General features: G+C 41.5%; 2 protein-coding genes across 2 annotated transcripts in view; both read left to right on the top strand.

The window, feature by feature from the left end:
- Positions 1–4977, top strand: part of LOC133621329 (uncharacterized) — a 25534-nt gene extending 20557 nt beyond the window's left edge. The window contains exon 18 of the mRNA XM_061983358.1: positions 4424–4977. Coding sequence (XP_061839342.1) covers positions 4424–4493 — 70 coding nt within the window. The 3' untranslated portion in view covers positions 4494–4977. The remainder of the gene's footprint in view (positions 1–4423) is intronic.
- A 3301-nt stretch (positions 4978–8278) lies between these two features.
- On the top strand, positions 8279–18705 carry LOC133620869 (peptidyl-prolyl cis-trans isomerase FKBP14-like). Its single transcript, XM_061982487.1, has 4 exons — positions 8279–8588; positions 11751–11911; positions 15726–15853; positions 18456–18705. Exons 1-4 carry the CDS (start codon positions 8395–8397, stop codon positions 18612–18614), a joined length of 642 nt encoding a protein of 213 aa, XP_061838471.1. The 5' UTR covers positions 8279–8394; the 3' UTR covers positions 18615–18705.
- The last annotated feature ends 261 nt before the right edge of the window (positions 18706–18966 follow it).

Raw genomic sequence — 18966 nt, 5'->3', positions numbered from 1 at the left:
ATTATCAGACATCCCTAATGTTGACCAAAGTGAATCAATAAAAAAAAGTATATTTAATACAGTATGTGTATTTTGTTTGAGTTAATTTGTGTCAAAATACTACAATATAAAATGTATCTCTATGAAATGACATCATTTAATACTGTTATTATTTTATAATTGTGATTGTTTAACAATCCAAAGTTTGTTCTTGCGATGGGAAATTCAGTTGCACACCTCCAAAGATGATTATAAAAATGTCAGAGCAGCACCAACTGACAATCAAATCAATCAATTAATGTTTATTTATATAGCCCTAAATCACAAGTGTCTCAAAGGGCTGCACAAGTCACAACGACATCCTCGGTTCAGATCCCACATCAGGGCAAGGAAAAACTCACCCCAATGGGACAATGAGAAACCTTGGAGAGGACCGCAGATCCTCTCCCGACCGGTGCAATGGACGTCGAGTGGATCTAGCATAATATTGTGAGAGTCCAGTCCATAGTGGATGTAACATAATAGTGAGAGTCCAGTCCATAGTGGATCTAACATAATATTGTGAGAGTCCAGTCCATAGTGGATGTAACATAATAGTGAGAGTCCAGTCCATAGTGGATCTAACATAATATTGTGAGAGTCCAGTCCATAGTGGATGTAACATAATAGTGAGAGTCCAGTCCATAGTGGATCTAACATAATATTGTGAGAGTCCAGTCCATAGTGGATGTAACATAATAGTGAGAGTCCAGCCCATAGTGGGGCCAGCAGGAGACCATCCCGAGCGGAGACAGGTCAGCAGCGCAGAGACGTCCCCAACCGATGCACAGGCGAGCGGTCCACCCCGGGTCCCAACTTTGGACAGCCAGCGCTTCATCCATGGCCACCGGACCTGTGCCACCCCCCTCCACGAGGGAGAGGGGGGCAGAGCAGAAAAGAAAAGAAACGGCAGATCAACTGGTCTAAAAGGGGGGTCTATTTAAAGCAGGGGTCTCAGAAGCGCAACGTTATTTTGCGGCCCGCACCTTAATATGAAAATTTAATGTTAACGCGGCCCGCGAGTTTTATATGAATGGCGCTTGACAGCGTCATACTTGCCAACCATCTCGATTTTTCCGGGAGACTCACGAATTTCAGGGCAACCATTCTCTGAAATGTCCGCCGATTTTCACCCAAACAACAATATTAAGGGCGTGCCGTGATGGCACTGCCTTTAGCGCCCTCTACAACCTGTACAAACAGCGTGCCAGGCCAGTCACATGTTGTATTTGGCTTCTGTACACACACGTAAGTGACTGCAAGACATACTTGGTCAACAGCCATACAGGTCACACTGAGGGTAGCTTATGGCGTCACATTAGTGCCAAAAATCAGAGCGCATAAAAACTGTTATCGCGCGCTGATTCTCCACTTCGTATATTGTAGCCCGGAAGAGTTAGGGCTGTATGGGATTCTGGGTATTTGTTCTGTTGTGTTATGGTGCGGATGTTCTCCCAAAATTTGTTTGTCATTCTTGTTTGGTGTGGGTTCACAGTGTGGCGTATATTTGTAACAGTGTTAAAGTTGTTTATACAGCCACTATGGCGTCACATTAGTGCCAAAAATCCGAGCGCATAAAAACTGTTATCGCGCGCTGATTCTCCACTACGTGCGCGCGTGCGACACCCTTTTGCGCGCGCGTGGTGCCTTTCTGCGCGCGCGCCGTCTCGGTCTGTGCGCTGTCATGTTTCGTTTTGGCACTTTGGGGGCGGGTATGCTTAGACAGCCCCTTCTTTCTGATTGGTCAGGCGAAAAATGCTCAGAGCCAATCAGAAGTATAGCAGGGCGGGTCATCGTCAATATGTATCAAGATTTACGGAGGAAGAAATGGATAAAAAAATGTCGCGCGCTGATGAAGGTTATTTCATACCACATAAACACAATACAGGGTAATACAAAATGTGACCCAAATAAATAATAAGACAACAAACACCATAATCACATCTTTCAGCCAGAACTGGTCCACCAGCAATAACATCCAACCATAACATTATTTTATATTTTCACTTCTTCTTGAACATTTGTTTTCTAATTTATGGAATTTCTTTTGATTCAGCCATAAAATTAATGAAATAATCTTTGAATTTTGTTTTTAAAATGTTAAAAATAGCCTTTTAATAATGTATTCTGAAACAGTTTAAAATAATCAGAGAACTGACTAACACTGACCCTACACAATTATGTTGCACAATTAAGTCTTTTTTTTTTTTAAAGCGAAAGAGGTAATTTCAACAGGTACAGCATCCTATGTCATATCTACATGTAATAAGATTTGTAACAAGGCAAACCGTTTGTAAATTGGTCAAAAATCGAGCAAGTTATGGTAATTTAATTAGTACATGTACCATTGACATCAATGTAATGATTGAGGCTAGATGTCCGAGGTAAGATGGCTACAACGTTGCTACGCTGGAGAATCATTGGTCATTTGAAAAATGCTCAGAGCCAATCAGAAAGGAGGGGCCGTCTTAGCATACCCGCCCCCAAAGTGCCAAAAAGAAACATGACAGCGCGAGGAGAGATGCCAGGAGTACACAGAGAGCGCACAGACCGAGACCGGGCGCGTGCAGAAAGGCACCGCACGCGCGCAAAAAGGCACCACGCGAGCGCAAAAGGGTGTCGCGCGCGCGCGCACGAAGTGGAGAATCAGCGCGCGATAAAAGTTTTTATGCGCTCGGATTTTTGGCACTAATGTGACGCCATAGTAGCTGTATAAACAACTTTAACACTGTTACAAATATACGCCACACTGTGAACCCACACCAAACAAGAATGACAAACACATTTTGGGAGAACATCCGCACCGTCCGAGTCCATGGTTCTCGCCCGGAAAAGGGTGGAGTGCCATCTCCGGGTTGGTGAGGAGATCTTGCCCCAAGTGGAGGAGTTCAAGTACCTCGGAGTCTTGTTCACAAGTGAGGGAAGAGTGGATCGTGAGATCGACAGGCGGATCGGTGCGGCGTCTTCAGTAATGTGGACACTGTATCGATCCTTTGTGGTGAAGAAGGAGCTGAGCCGGAAGGCAAAGCTCTCAATTTACCGGTCGATTTACGTTCCCATCCTCACCTATGGTCATGAGCTTTGGGTTATGACCGAAAGGACAAGATCACGGGTACAAGCGGCCGAAATGAGTTTCCTCCACCGGGTGGCGGGGCTCTCCCTTAGAGATAGGGTGAGAAGCTCTGCCATCCGGGAGGAGCTCAAAGTAAAGCTGCTGCTCCTCCACATCGAGAGGAGCCAGATGAGGTGGTTTGGGCATCTGGTTAGGATGCCACCCGAACGCCTCCCTCGGGAGGTGTTTAGGGCACGTCCGACCGGTAGGAGGCTGCGGGGAAGACCCAGGACACGTTGGGAAGACTATGTCTCCCGGCTGGCCTGGGAACACCTCGGGGTCCCACAGGAAGAACTGGACGAAGTGGCTGGGGAGAGGTAAGTCTGAGCTTCCCTGCTTAGGCTGCTGCCCCCGCGACCCAACCTCGGATAAGTGGAAGAAGATGGATGGATCCGCATTGTAACACAACAGAACAAATACCCAGAATCTCATGCAGCCCTAACTCTTCCGGGCTACAATATACACCCCCGCTACCACCAGACCCCCCCCCACCCCCCACCCCCCCCCGCTCCTCCTCTCCGTGCGTCGGTTGAGGTGGGCGGGCGGGGTTTGGTGGTAGCGGGGGTGTATATTGTAGCCCGGAAGAGTTAGGGTTGCAAGGGGTTCTGGGTATTTGCTCTGTTGTGTTTATGTTGTCTTACTGTGCGGATGTTCTCCCGAAATATGTTTGTCATTCTTGTTTGGTGTGGATTCACAGTGTGGCACATATTTGTAACAGTGATAAAGTTGTTTGTACGGCCACCCTCAGTGTGACCTGTATGGCTGTTGACCAAGTATGTCTTGCAGTCACTTACATGTGTCTGCAGAATCCGCATACAACATGTGACAGAGCCGGCACGCTGTTTGTATGGTGTAAAAGCGGACGCGACGACAGGTTGTAGAGGACGTTAAAGGCAGTGCTATCACGGCACGCCCTTGATATTGTTGTCCGGGTGAAAATCGGGACAAATTCGGGAGAATGGTTGCCACGGGAGATTGTCGGGAGGGGCACTGAAATTCGGGAGTCTCCCGGAAAAATCGGGAGGGTTGGCAAGTATGTTCCTAGGGCGGGATAGCCATTCAAAGAAGGTGAATTCATTAAAAAGTGCATGTTAATCTTTTCTTGCGGTCCAGCCTCACCCAGTTTCTGCATCCAGTGGCCCCCAGGTAAATTGAGTTTGAGACCCCTGATTTAAAGTCTAGAGTATACAAATTAGTTTTAAGATGGGACTTAAATGCTTATTTATTATGTCGGCTCATTCAATAAAACCATAAAATGCACTTGCAGCTAACCTCGGCCTGCGTGTCTTGCAGGTCCTTTGGTCAGCTGACCTGCACCGAGTCCTGCCTCATCGACTCCACCGGCTGCAAGTTCTTCACCTGAGCTCGTCGTCTTCCGTGAAACTTGTCTTTTACTCGCTCACGGGGGGACTCCTCCCCGCAAAAAAAGTGACTTGACGGACCGGGAGCAGGAAGACGAGTCTTCTCCAACCTGCTCTGTGCTGCCAGGCGAAGCGCAGGGGTTCAGTTTTTGGATCATTATTTGGCTGGCCTCAGGGATCGGCTCCTTGCAGAGCAAAGGATTGTGGGAAAACACTGTTCTCGCAGATATAGGCCGACTCCTTTTTTAACCACTGAGGGTACTGACACTGGATGTTTGGAATCTTCCACAAAGCGTTTATTGACAAAGTGTAATGCGCATGAGTGCATGCAAGTGTGTGCATTTAATCACCTTTCAGAAGAAATGTTTGCAACTAAAACGTAGCATGACAAAACACGACCACTGCACATCAATAAAGTTGCTCTCCATTACCTGCACGCAGCACAATTGTCGGCGTCAATACGATACCAATCAAATACAGGTTAGCGATACAGATACCATTTTATTTAACTTTTTTTTCTTTCTTTTTTACCATTTCCAGATTTTGCCTTTAATTTGTCCAACATTGATTATAATGTACACTTTGTAAATAGTATGGCAATATCAATAATGATGAACAATGCAGACAAAAACAGAAATTTGTGAAACTTGACACAAGGTTACGGTGGCCAGCAAGCCTCAAAAGACATGAAACGTCACTAAACAGCACGTGGAAACACGACAGTAGTACGAAGCATGTTAACTTCCCCGACTTATGCTAGCCTTAATCTAAAGGAAACATGGCCAACTTTCCTCAGGACGTTTATATTTTAAATATAAACGTCCTGAAAAAAGTAACTTTTTTTAGAAAGAGTTACTTTTTTCCTTTTTTTTTTAACTCTTTGCAGTAAATGTGTACACAATTCTAGAGCCACTGATTTATTTAGCTAATGTCCATGTCAACACGTATGAGATATTGAATGTTTTTTTTTTGTTAAATGTAAACTAGACTGACCATACGTCCTCTCTTCCCTGGACATGTCCTCTTTTGCGGGGCTGTCCGGGCGGAGTTTCTTAAATACCTCAAATGTCCGGCATTTTGAGTCAGGGTTGCGTGTATTTTCAATGTACGTTCAGGGTTAAGAAGGGGTTAAAAACAAAACAAATTGTGAAGGTGTGCGCGCACAGCAGCATTCGTGAGGGAGGGGCAGAGACAGAGATAGCGAGAGAGTTATGATAAACGCGCATGCGTCGCCAGGCTCTGCTTTTTATCCATAGATTTATCAGATTTAATTTTTTTATTATGTATAGCAGGGGTGTCAAAAGTGTGCGCCGGAGGCCATTTGCGGCCCACAGCTAATGTTTTAAAGGCCCACGGCACATTCTAAAAATACTATTAAAATAAACAAAAACATAACAAAAGTGAAATAAAAAAGCTTAAAGGTGAAATGTAATTTAGAAAAAGTTGCAATGTTGACTAATTAAAACAAAGCTGTTTCTTTCAAACTGTCATTGCTCCAAACATAATATTGAATCAAAATCAATGGTATTCTGAATTATTGACCTATCCAAGGTTTCGATTACTTCACATCAAATATTCCACTTTGAAAAATATTTTTGGTGGAAGATTTTGCATATTTTGTGTGTTTGCCCCATTGTCCCTCATAACTGCCTTCTCTTCGGTGCAATAACCCATTCCACCAACCACCCTGTTTTTTTTTGTTTTTTTTTCATGTATATATTCATTTCACACCATATTCATTGCACTTCTACATTTTTTATATTTTTATATATTTGCACATTGTTTTTCTAGCATGCACACATCGCACTGTATGGAATGGCCTCAATCTCGTTACCTTGCGTAATGACAATAAAGCTGATTCTGATTCTGATTCTGAAAAACATAGTTTTGTTTGACAAAAAAGGGCGGAAAACAAACAAACAAACAAAACAAAAACATAAAAAAAAACTAAAACATTTTAAAATGAGGGATAGATCTGAAGTTGATGTAGACTCCAGAGATTTAAGCTTTAAATATAAAATGTATGTATGCCCTAGCACACCATTATCATCATTTCATGACCCAAGCAAAACATTTTTTACACTTTTATACTGAAATAAATACACCTACAACTTATTAAATAAAAACATATAAAAAAAACTACCAGCAGTGGTAAAGTTCAGATCCATGAAGGAAAGAAGAAAGTGAATGAATGTTTATAACTCAATACATTTACATATGTATACAAATTTGATTTTTTTTTTTTTTTTTTTTTTATGAATTACGTAACGTTTATGACACCCTTTTTCCAAAACACAATATAGAATGTGAGATATAACAGTATAATGCATACGTTTATAATTTTTTTTCAAAACGCTTACAAAAAAGAATATTATTTTTCGGAGTATAAGTCGCACCGGCAAAAAATGCATAATTAAGAAGGAAAAAAACATATATAAGTCGCACTGGGGTATAAGTCGCATTTTTGGGGGAAATGTATTTGATAAAACCCAAGACCAAGAATAGACATTTGAAAGGCAATTTAAAATAAATAAAGAATAGTGAACAACAGGCTGAATAAGTGTACGTTATATGAGGCATAAATAACCAACTGAGAACGTGCCTGGTATGTTAACGCAACACATTATGGTAAGAGTCATTCAAATAACTATAACATATAGAACATGCTATACGTTTACCAAACAATCTGTCACTCCTAATCGCTAAATCCCATGAAATCTTATACGTCTAGTCTCTTACGTGAATGAGCTAAATAATATTATTTGATATTTTACGGTAATGTGTTAATAATTTCACACATAAGTCGCTCCTGAGTATAAGTCGCACCCCCGGCCAAACTATGAAAAAAACTGGGACTTATAGTCCAAAAAATACGGTAGTTAAATGTTTTAATGCCAGAATGGTTCAAATGGGTTAAAATGTGTGAGAAGTCGTCGAAAGAAAGAACGGTAGAAACAGCAGTTTTGAAAAGCAGGAATTTCAGGAAAAACATAAATTTTTTGAATCTTTGAAAAGTCTCTGTTTAAATGTCCAAAATGTGTTGACGGTGGAATGCCTTGAATCTGATAAAAAATGTGCAAGAAAGAAAAAAGGCAGAATAATAATTAGAATACTATACTATATATTTTAAGCATTGACACAATAAATAGATGAAAAATGTTTTATAATACTAATACTGTTTTTTAACAATAACACTAATAACTTTGTAAAATGCTATCCATATTGTCTGTCTATCTGTGTTGGCCCTGCGATGAGGGGGCGACTTGTCCACCTCCCGCCCGAATGCAGCTGAGATAGGCTCCAGCACCCTGCGACCCCGAAAAGGGACAAGCGGTAGAAAATGGATGGATGGATTATTGACATTTGTTTCCATCCTGAAGATAGTTGTTTTGTATCATATAGTTGTTGAAATAAAGTTCTACGAAAAATCCTGAAGATAGTTGTTTTGTATCATATAGTTGTTGAAATAAAGTTCTACGAAAAAAAACTACATTAACAAAACAAAACAAAACAAAAAGGGGGTTATCTTAAACAATTTAAATTTCTCCAATGCTGACAATAATTTAAGGACTTTTTTATTTTTAACCATTTTCCAAGATGCTATGATTAATTTCAAATCACTAGTCGGATGGGGAAATGTGGGTTTCCCTTACTCGAAAGACGGTGTTTGTTTTGTAGTATTTTGTTACTGTAATAAAGTTTTGAACAAAAAAAATCGTCTCGAACCGCCTACCCGAAGAAAGCAACCAATCAGACGGGAGGAACACTTCCGGTAACAGAACGTAACATGGCGCGTCACTGCCACGTAGAAAACGTGTACGCGCTTTTAAACTACTGAACATAACACGTATACTTTATTTTTACACAGCACGTTTTGAGTCCGGTGTTCGGTAATAAGACGCCATGCTGCTGTCGGTGTTGAGCTGGCTCTGTTCCGCCCTCATGGCGGACGTCTACGGCGGAACACTGGCCGAAGCCGAGGTGAAGATAGAAGTTCTGCACAAACCTTTCCTGTGTCGCCGTCAGTCCAAATATGGAGACATGCTGCTCGTCCACCATCAAGTATACTTTGAGAATGGAACCTTGTTTCATGACAGGTGAGGTGAACAAAAAACACTTAAGTCGTGTGAAATGTCCCAATGTCTTTTAGAGGGGTTTGTTATTAAATCACCAACATTCTTATTTTCAGCACATGAGACAAGGTGCATGGTCACAACTAGAGATGTCCGATAATATCGGACTGACGATATTATCGGCGGATAAACGCTTTAAAATGCAATATCGGTATCGGTTTCAAAAAGTCAAATGTATGACTATTTAAAACGCCGCTGTACGGAGTGGTACACGGACGTAGGGATACTTCTCCCTACGTCCGTGTACCACTCCGTACAGTTGCGTCTCCCAGTCATGCTTGCCAACCCTCCCGATTTTCAGTACCTCTCCCGAAAAAGAATTTCTCCCGATTTCCACACAGACAACAATATTGGGGGCGTACCTTCAAAGCACTGCCTTTGCGTGACGGCTCAATCACATAATATCTACAGATTTTCTCACACACAAGTGAATGCAAGGCATACTTGGTCAACAGCCATACAGGTCACACTGAAGGTGGCCGTATAAACAACTTTAACACTGTTACAAATATGCGCCACACTGTGAACCCACACCAAACAAGAATGACAAACACATTTCGGGAGAACATCCGCACCGTAACACAACATAAACACAACAGCACAAATACCCAGAACCCCTTGCAGCACTAACTCTTCCGGGACGCTACAATATACACCCCCTCCGCCAACCCACCCACCTCAACCTCCTAATGCTCTCTCAGGGAGAGCATGTCCCAAATTCCTAGCTGTTGTTTTGAGGCATGTTAAAAATATTAAAATAATGCACTTTGTGACTTCAATAATAAATATGGCAGTGCCATGTTGGCATTTTTTTTCCATAACTTGAGTTGATTTATTTTGGAAAACCTTGTTACATTGTTTAATGCATCCAGCGGGGCATCACAACAAAATTAGGCATAATAATGTGTTAATTCCATGACTGTATATATCGGTATTGGTTGATATCGGAATCGGTAATTAAGAGTTGGACAATATCGGATGTCGGCAAAAAAGCCATCATCGGACATCTCTCGTCACAACATTTAAAGTTTTTCTGTGGACCCTTCCAACAAATTTGTTTATCGTCATTTTCTCAAAATAAACTGACATTTCCGTCTTTTTTAAACTCCAAAATCAGACAAATATGGAAGCCCGTTTCCGTAACCAAAAACAAAATAAGTCATAATTAAAATGTCGAAATTATGAAAAATTAAAGTCTAAAACCTGAGATAATTATGGAAGGTGCACTTAAAATCCCTTTTTTTCCTCAAAACTCGACATTGCGCCTTATAACTCGGTGCTCCTAATGTACGGAATAATTCTGGTTTTGCTTACCGACCTCGAAGCAATTTTATTTGGTACATGGTGTAATGATAAGTGTGACCAGTAGATGACAGTCAAACGTAAGATACGCGTAGACTGCAATATGATGGCAATATGACTCAAGTAAATAACACCAACATTTTATATGTTCCATTGAAAATATAGAACATTACATACGGCGCTCAAAAACCTATCAAAATGTTTTAGTCCGACTTTGGTAAGCTATAAGATAAAACATATTATATGGCGTTTTGTTTCACAATATTATGCAAAAATAACTATTTTTTTTATTTATTTTTTTTACCTTCTGGTACTTGCTGATCTGTTTTTTGGGATCTGCATAAATCCTGAAAAATTGCGCGAGTCCGCCTTTGTAATCTGTGCCGACACCGTAGTCGATAAGCTCCGTCTTTTGACACTTCTACCACTCCCGTCCTTGCACGCTACACCGGTACAACAAAGATGACGAGGAGAAGACGCTGTCGAAGGTGAGCCGCGTACATAAGACCGCCCACAAAACGGCGCATCCGGCAGCGACTGTCAGAAAGCGACATGAAGATGATCTGTAAAACATCAGTGCAACAGTGCAACATTTTGACCAAAGAACCACCATTACATGTTATGTAGACCACAAGGAAGTGTTTTCAATTTAGAAATAAATATTAATAATTAGGGATGTCCGATAATATCGGACTGCCGATATTATCGGCCGATAAATGCTTTAAAATGTAATATCGGAAATTATCGGTATCGGTTTCAAAATGTATGACTTTTTAAAACGCCGCTGTGTACACCGACATAAGGAGAAGTACAGAACGCCAATAAACCTTAAAGGCACTGCCTTTGCGTGCCGGCCCAGTCACATAATATCCACGGCTTTTCAAACACACAAGTGAATGCAAGGCATACTTGATCAACAGCCATACAGGTCACACTGAGGGTGGCCGTATAAACAACTTTAACACTGTTACAAATATGTGCCACACTGTGAACCCACACCAAACAAGAATGACAAACACATTTCGGGAGAACATCCGCACCGTAACACAACATAAACACAACAGAACAAATACCCAGAACCCATTGCAGCACTAACTCTTCCGGGACGCTACAATATACACCCCCCGCATCCCCCTAACCCCCCACCTCAACCCCGCCCACCTCAACTTCCTCATGCTCTCTCAGGGAGAGCATGTCCCAAATTCCAAGCTGCTGTTTTGAGGCATGTTAAAAAAATAATGCACTTTGTGACTTCAATAATAAATATGGCAGTGACATGTTGGCATTTTTTTTCCATAACTTGAGTTGATTTATTTTGGAAAACCTTGTTACATTGTTTAATGCATCCAGCGGGGCATCACAACAAAATTAGGCATAATAATGTGTTAATTCCACGACTGTATATATCGGTATCGGTTGATATCGGAATCGGTAATTAAGATATCGTAATATCGGCAAAAAATCCATTATCGGACATCTCTATAATAATATGACTCCTTTTAATGCGCCCTATAATCCGGTGCGCCTTTATATATGAAAAAAGATCAAAAATAGCCCATTCATCGGCAGTGGTCAGGAAAATACGGTATTTGGTATAATAATTATAATGAAACTTTTCAAAACAGGTTAGAGGTTAGTAAAGCTTCTTTTGGATGCGCGTAGATGGACTCAAAACTTTTTCTTTTTTAAATTGATTGTGGATCGACTTGCCACTATTCTGTACTTTGTAATTGTGTCATACTGCACAAGAGTTTCCCGAGCATCAGCGTAGAAGAGGACAGAAGAGTTTCCAATATCACATGTTTGTCTGTGTGTGTCCACCAGTCGCGCTAACTCTGCTGATGGCGACAAACACGCCATGTGGTTCACGTTGGGCATCAGGGAGGCGGTCGCAGGCTGGGACAAAGGCCTGCAGAGCATGTGTGCTGGAGAGAAGAGGAAGCTGACCATACCTCCTGCCCTCGCTTTTGGGAAAGAAGGCAACGGTGCTGCTCTACACAATACCGTACAAAGTTTCCCACACATTGCCACTATACATGTGCCGTGGGGGCGTGGTCAGTATGACACGTCATCACATTGATGATGTCATGAGTCATTTGACATGGCAATGATGCATATATTTTCTTTCAAAAGGCTTAAACATACGCTTTAAAACTTACACATAAACTGAAAAAAGTAGTACAATTATGCAGGATGAAGGCTGGCGCTAAAGTCGTTAGCTTAATGCTAACGTACAATGGACCAGCTAACAAAGATGAGCATGGCTAATGGCAGGGCACATTCATTATGGACAATCACTCACTCTCGCATTCATTTATACCAACAATTTCAAGTCTACATTGAAGCATTTTTTTTTATCACATTTTTGGACTCTCCCACACAGAGATATCCAAACGGTCGTTTGACAACGCACACGGCGTAAAGTTAGATGTTGTTGTGTGTCGTAATTAGAGATGTCCGATAATATCGGACTGCCGATATCATCGGCCGATAAATGCTTTAAAATGTAATATCGGAAATTATCGGTATCGGTTTCAAAAAGTAAAATGTATGACTTTTTAAAACGCCGCTGTACGGAGTGGTACACGGACGTAGGGATAAGTAAAGAGCAGTTGCGTCTCCCAGCGACTCCCGAATTTCAGTGCCCCTCCCGAAAATCTCCCGGGGCAACCATTCTCCCGAATTTCTCCCGATTTCTACCCAGACAACAATATTGGGGGCGTGCCTTAAAGGCACTGCATTCGCGTGCCGGCCCAATCACATAATATCTACGGCTTTTCACACACACAAGTGAATGCAATTCATACTTGGTCAACAGCCATACAGGTCACACTGAGGATGGCCGTATAAACAACTTTAACACTGTTACAAATATGCGCCACACTGTGAACCCACACCAAACAAGAATGACAAACACATTTCGGGAGAACATCCGCACCGTAACACAACATAAAAACAACAGAACAAATACCCAGAACCCCTTGCAGCACTAACTCTTCCGGGATGCTACAATATACACCCCCCGCTACCCCCTAACCCACCACCTCAACCCCACCCACCTCAACCTCCTCATGCTCTCTCAGGGAGAGCATGTCCCACATTCCAAGCTGCTGTTTTAAGGCATGTTAAAAAAAAATAATGCACTTTGTGACTTCAATAATAAATATGGCAGTGCCATGTTGGCATTTTTTTTCCATCACTTGAGTTGATTTATTTTGGAAAACCTTGTTACATTGTTTAATGCATCCAGCGGGGCATCCCAACAAAATTAGGCATAATAATGTGTTACCGTATTTTTCGGACTATAAGTCGCAGTTTTTTTTCATAGTTTGGCCGGGCTCCAGTGCGACATATATGTTTTTTCCCTTCTTTATTATGCATTTTCGGCAGGTGCGACTTATACTCCGAAAAATACGGTAATTCCACGACTGTATATATCGGTATCGGTTGATATCGGAATCGGTAATTAAGAGTTGGACAATGTCGGAATATCGGATATCGGCAAAAAAGCCATTTTCGGACATCTCTTGTTGTAATGTCAAAATGAGGGTAGTTTCCACAAGTTTGAACAAAGAATGTATTAATTACGAGAACTTGAAATAACTTTCTGTACTTACTTTTGCCGGGCTCCAACTCGACTAGCTGTAGCGGTGCTAACAGGCGATTCCGATGCTTTTTTGTTTTTTATTAATCATTGAACACTTTTATGATATTTGAGATGTTTTTCAAACATATTATGGCCAATAGTACGTAAATAATAGTCTGCATACGACAGGGGTGCCCATTGCTACCGGTCGATCGCGGAGGGTGTGTCAGTCGATCGCCAGCCAGGCATTAAAAAAAATACACCTTAACATTAGCCATCATCAATCTTCACTAAGGATAGGATATGTCTTTATTGTCATTGCAACAAGTACAACGAAACTATGTTTTCAGCACAAACCCGTTCAAGATTAGACAAACAAACAGTGTACAGGGTTACAGAACAGGAAGGCTGATGGGTCGCCACAAGGCGCCACGTAAAAGGTGGGGGAAAAGGTAAAACGCTGGGGAAGAAGATGAGTAAAAAAATACAATCCAGACTGGGCTCCTAAGGGGGCCTAGTCTGGAGTGGGAAAAAACCTCCATGCCATGCACACATAAACAAACATGTTACATTTAATCACGACAACTCGCAACAGAGGGTGGGGGAGTTGGGACCCTGGAGGTCGACTGCTGCTATGAAGCGCTGCCAGCCGTCCATCACCGCGAAGGGGAATCAAGCGGTGGTGAAGACGTGGGATGGGGTAGGGTGTGTGTGTATGCCCATTGTCTTGGGTGTGTTGATGTAGTGTTCATGTTCATAGGCCTGGGGCCGTTCTGCATGCAAGCAAATGTTCGACTCCAGGTGTCGTTGAGGAGGGAGGGAGGTCAAAAGCGTCCATCATTGAGGTGTCCTCGGGGATGTTTTTAGAACAGCCTGCTCCTGTTGTTGGAGCGTCAAGGCCATTCGAGGGAGTCAAATCGTAGATTAGGATTTTTGTTTTTCCGCGAGAAGACATTACAATGGCTTGTCTGTTCTATTCGTCCATGCTGGCCCTCATATCCAATTTTTCCCTTACCAGCTTTTACATGATGTGATCCATCTTGCGATTCAGGTCAGAAATCGCCCCAGTCTGTGATGCCACAGCCCGGCCCAAACCTTCCATTGCGACGAACAGCCTTTTGGCCCCTTGAGTGGATGCCATCTTCTTACGAATTTGAAGACGTCACTTTCGTCACTTGATTGACATTCAAGGCACCTGAGGATCTTGTGAGATGACGCTAGCTGCTGCGAGATCATTATTAAGAAAAAAGGACCGACAGGAAGTCGAGAAACACTTTTTATTTCAACAGACTCTCGCGCCGTACCTGCCGTCAAAACTCTAAAGACCGACTGCACAGTTTTTGTCTTTACAATAAAAGCCCTGCTTCATCCTGCCTGCGCTACCAAAATAAGAGTCTCAGAAAGCTAGCGTGCGCAAGCTAGCAAGCTATGCAGTTTGCCGCCAATGTATTTCTTGTAAAGTGTATAAAAAGGAGTATGGAAGTTGGACAAATAAGATGCCAAAAACCAACCACTTTCATGTGGTATTGGACAGAAAGGAAAACTATGTTTCTCCTCCATTCAAAAATGCGGACTTTATCAGCACTACTGTCTGATTCCAATCAATGCAAGTCATCAGAAGCAGGTAATGCACCAACTTTTATTCTTGTCTTCATGAAAGAAAGTAATTAAACATGCTTGTATTATCATTAAACACCCTTTAACTTGTTAACAAAAATGTCTCTTTCTTAAATAAATAAATAAATATAAATTATATATATGAATGAGGTAGACCCCCTCGACTTGGTTAACTGAAAAGTAGCTCGTCTGCAGAAAAAGTGTGAGCACCCCTGCTATACGTCATGGACATTCATACATTTCCTTTATTTTTCTTCATGTAAAAAAAAACAACTTATTTTTAAGATGTGATGGCTTTTATTTTGCCACGGCAGTGCGCCACGATAAATTCCTTAATGCATGTTATGGACTTCTTATTGTACTTTTCTGTTTTGCATGTAAATCTGTTCTGTTCTGAACGCCTCTTTAGGGCTCCCACTCTGATTTCTTTCTTACCGTGGAGCATGTGAACTTCTAAGCCTTTTTCCCGGTAAGCTTGCTCAGCAATAACATTTTATGACTAACATTCACAATATTTTTTCCAAGTAAAACACTCTCAAGTCATATCAAGAAACTTATCTTGTTTGTTTTTAGCTATTTCTTTCTCACCTTATCAGGTAAAATCCCTCCTGAAAGCACTCTGATCTTCATGGTCGAGCTGCTGGAGATCAGAAACGGGCCCAGGTCGCACGAGTCCTTCCAGGAGATGGACCTGAACGACGACTGGAGGCTTTCCAAAACTGAGGTGAAGGATTGCTATTTTAGATAACCAGTGTTTCCCAAAGAACAAAATGCCAATGTCGTATAATTAGCATAATTGGCTATAAGTATGTATTGTTTTTAAAAGCTACATGCGTACATTTAAAGAGAAATCTTATTAAATATTAACATGTATTTTTTTCTGCCCTGCCTGAATACTTGGTACTCGGTTTGGCAGATAGGTAAACCTTTCAACATTTCCTTTAAATTAGAGACAAAAAAATACAATAAATAATTGAAATATAAAACTTCCATGTTGCGGTCCTTTATAGAATGCCTCCAAATGAAATTACTATAAAAGAAAGTACATTAATATACACGTTAAATGCCAAAAACATTAAAAAAAAAACATGTTAAATCAACAATACAGCCTGGTATGAACTGGCCTAAGCAACTGAAACCATACAGTAATACATTTTGCGCTTATGATGCTAGCTTGATGCTAACATGCAATGGAGTTTACCATTGGCATGCTAACGGACATTAGCGATAATTTTAAACTGTTGCAAATTTCTATTCAAAAAGATTTTAAGGGAACAAACTTGACTACTTAAACACATTAAACTATAAATATATACTGTGAAAACTGTAAACAGTCCTTTTAAATTAGAGACGAAAAAGTGAACAACGAAGTGCACGTGCGTGGAGGAATGATGTTAAATCGACAATACAGTTTAATAGTAACTGAAAAAGAAGTAATACAACTATACACAATAAAGGTTGGGCCCTTATGCCGAGTTGATTTATTTTGGAAAACCTTGTTACATTGTTTAATGCATCCAGCGGGGCATCACAACAAAATTAGGCATAATAATGTGTTAATTCCACGACTGTATATATCGGTATCGGTTGATATCGGAATCGGTAATTAAGTGTTGGACAATATCGGAATATCGGATATCGGCAAAAAAGCCAATATCGGACATCTCTAGTAGGGCTGGGCGATATATCGATATACGCGATATATCGCGGGTTTGTCTCTGCGATATAGAAAATGACTATATCGTGATATCGAATATACGTTCTCACGCAGTTGCTTTTAGCTGCGGGCATTACACTACAGGCTCTCCTCCTCTTTCCAGTCTCTCCTTCTCACAGACAGACAAGCGCACCTTCTTACACACGTCACATACTGTCACGTCATACATCACATACGTATACGCCCTCCCCGAGCAGAGAGGTAGCAGCATGGCTAACGTTAGCTGTGATGCTAGCGGAGTGGTGCGAGCCCGAATACAAGAGAAAGAAGGTGCGAATCTGGTAACAAATGGAGGAATAATTAATTCCCCCAACAAACAGCAGGGGTCCATCGTCTGGCGGTGGTTTGGCTTCAATTGGGAAGATGTCGAACAGACAACCGTAATTTGTCAAGTGTGGGGCAAAAGCGTTGCTATAAAAAGTAGCATTACTGCTGTAACAAACAGTTCAGGGTGTCCCAAGTTACCGGAGTGTGTTAGTAAGGAGGAGGGGTTTTGTCCCTCCAGAGTTGTTGCCGTAGGGCTGTGACGTAGGGTGTGTGTGGTTGTGGAAGGAGGTGTGTGATATTGACATTAAAGAAGCGGTGGCTACCGAACCTGCTCTAATGTCTCCCGTTTATTAAGTACACTGTATAGGTGAACCCAGGACACTTGGCTACACTGCTAATATGTAGCATCATTTGAAAAGTCACCCGCTAGACAATGAAGAGGGCTTACTCCGCACGTCAACATCTCCGTTCGGTGCCACACGTCCACACCATCAAAATGCCGAGGCAAACATTTCCAGATCAACACCGTATGAAAAAAATAGTAATTTTTTTAGTTGTGATTTCTTTCTCTGCATGAAAGTTTAAAAGTAGCATATATTAATGCAGTATGAAGAATAATGGTTTAATGTAGACACATAGAATCATCATACTGCTGTGATTATATGCATCAATTGTTCATTCAAGGCTAAGGCAAAATATCGAGATATACATCGTGTATCGCGATATGGCCTTAAAATATCGCGATATTAAAAAAAGGCAATATCGCCCAGCCCTAATCTCTAGTTACCTGGTTTGATAATATTGAATAAAAAAATATATGCAATTGCATGCAGTACATGTATTTTTTCTGTAAAAAAAAAAAAGAATAGTAAGAAAAGGGAAAATACTTAATTGACGGATATTATTTGCAGGCTTTTGCGGACAGCATTAAATGACGTGGCGGGCCAGATCTGGACCTCGGGCCTTGACTTTGATGATTGTGTGTTATATCATCATTAAGGAGTCAATTTAGTGTATTAGGGCATTTATAGCAAATTAACTTGCAGTTCTCTTGTAATATTATGCACACTTTTAAAACACTAGATATTATAGTGCACTTTGACGTATGCAGTATTTAATAAATACACATGCTGACACCAATGCTGGAGTTTACTGCCTCTACAAAATAAAAATAGTTCACTTGTATATGAGATAATCTAAGTAAACTCACAGTGTAGTTGTACACCACAGCAAAATACAAGCCTACTAAGACAGTGTTACTCAGAAATAAGCATTACGCCTCGACTTGGTGTACCTAATGAGCTGTCCAGCAACTTTTAACTGACGTAGTTACCTCCTGCAGGTGAAAGAATACCTGAGGAAGGAGTTTGAGCGCCACGGCTACCCTCCCAACGACACCGTGCACGAGAACATGGTGGCGGACATTTTTGCCAAGGAAGACGAGAACAAAGACGGCTTCATATCCTCCAGGGAGTTCACTTACAAACACGATGAACTTTAATCACGCGTTTTTGCCAGCTCATCCGGATGTTTTTGGCGGCCCCAACAAGAAATTTCAAAGTCGACTTAAAAGCGCTCCCTTAAAAAATATTTTAAAAGAATAGCCCCTGCTTACCAGATTCTCGTATCGTCACTAGAATCGATGGAGACATCCATCATGAGAGGACGCACGTAAATGTCTCAAGAAGCCATATGAGCTTGAGAGGTGCTGCAAAGAGGAAAGAGAGAAAGTGCCCAAAGAGAGGTGTGCAAAGCTTGTGGCATCGTATTCAAAAAGACTTGCGGTGTCATTGCTGCCAAAGGTGCATCAACTAAGTACTGAGCAAAGGCTCTGAATACTTAAGTGATTTTTG

Source organism: Nerophis lumbriciformis, linkage group LG21, assembly GCF_033978685.3.
Source record: "Nerophis lumbriciformis linkage group LG21, RoL_Nlum_v2.1, whole genome shotgun sequence".
Taxonomy (NCBI): Eukaryota; Metazoa; Chordata; class Actinopteri; order Syngnathiformes; family Syngnathidae; genus Nerophis; species Nerophis lumbriciformis.
This window is presented reverse-complemented; position numbering and strand designations above follow the sequence as displayed.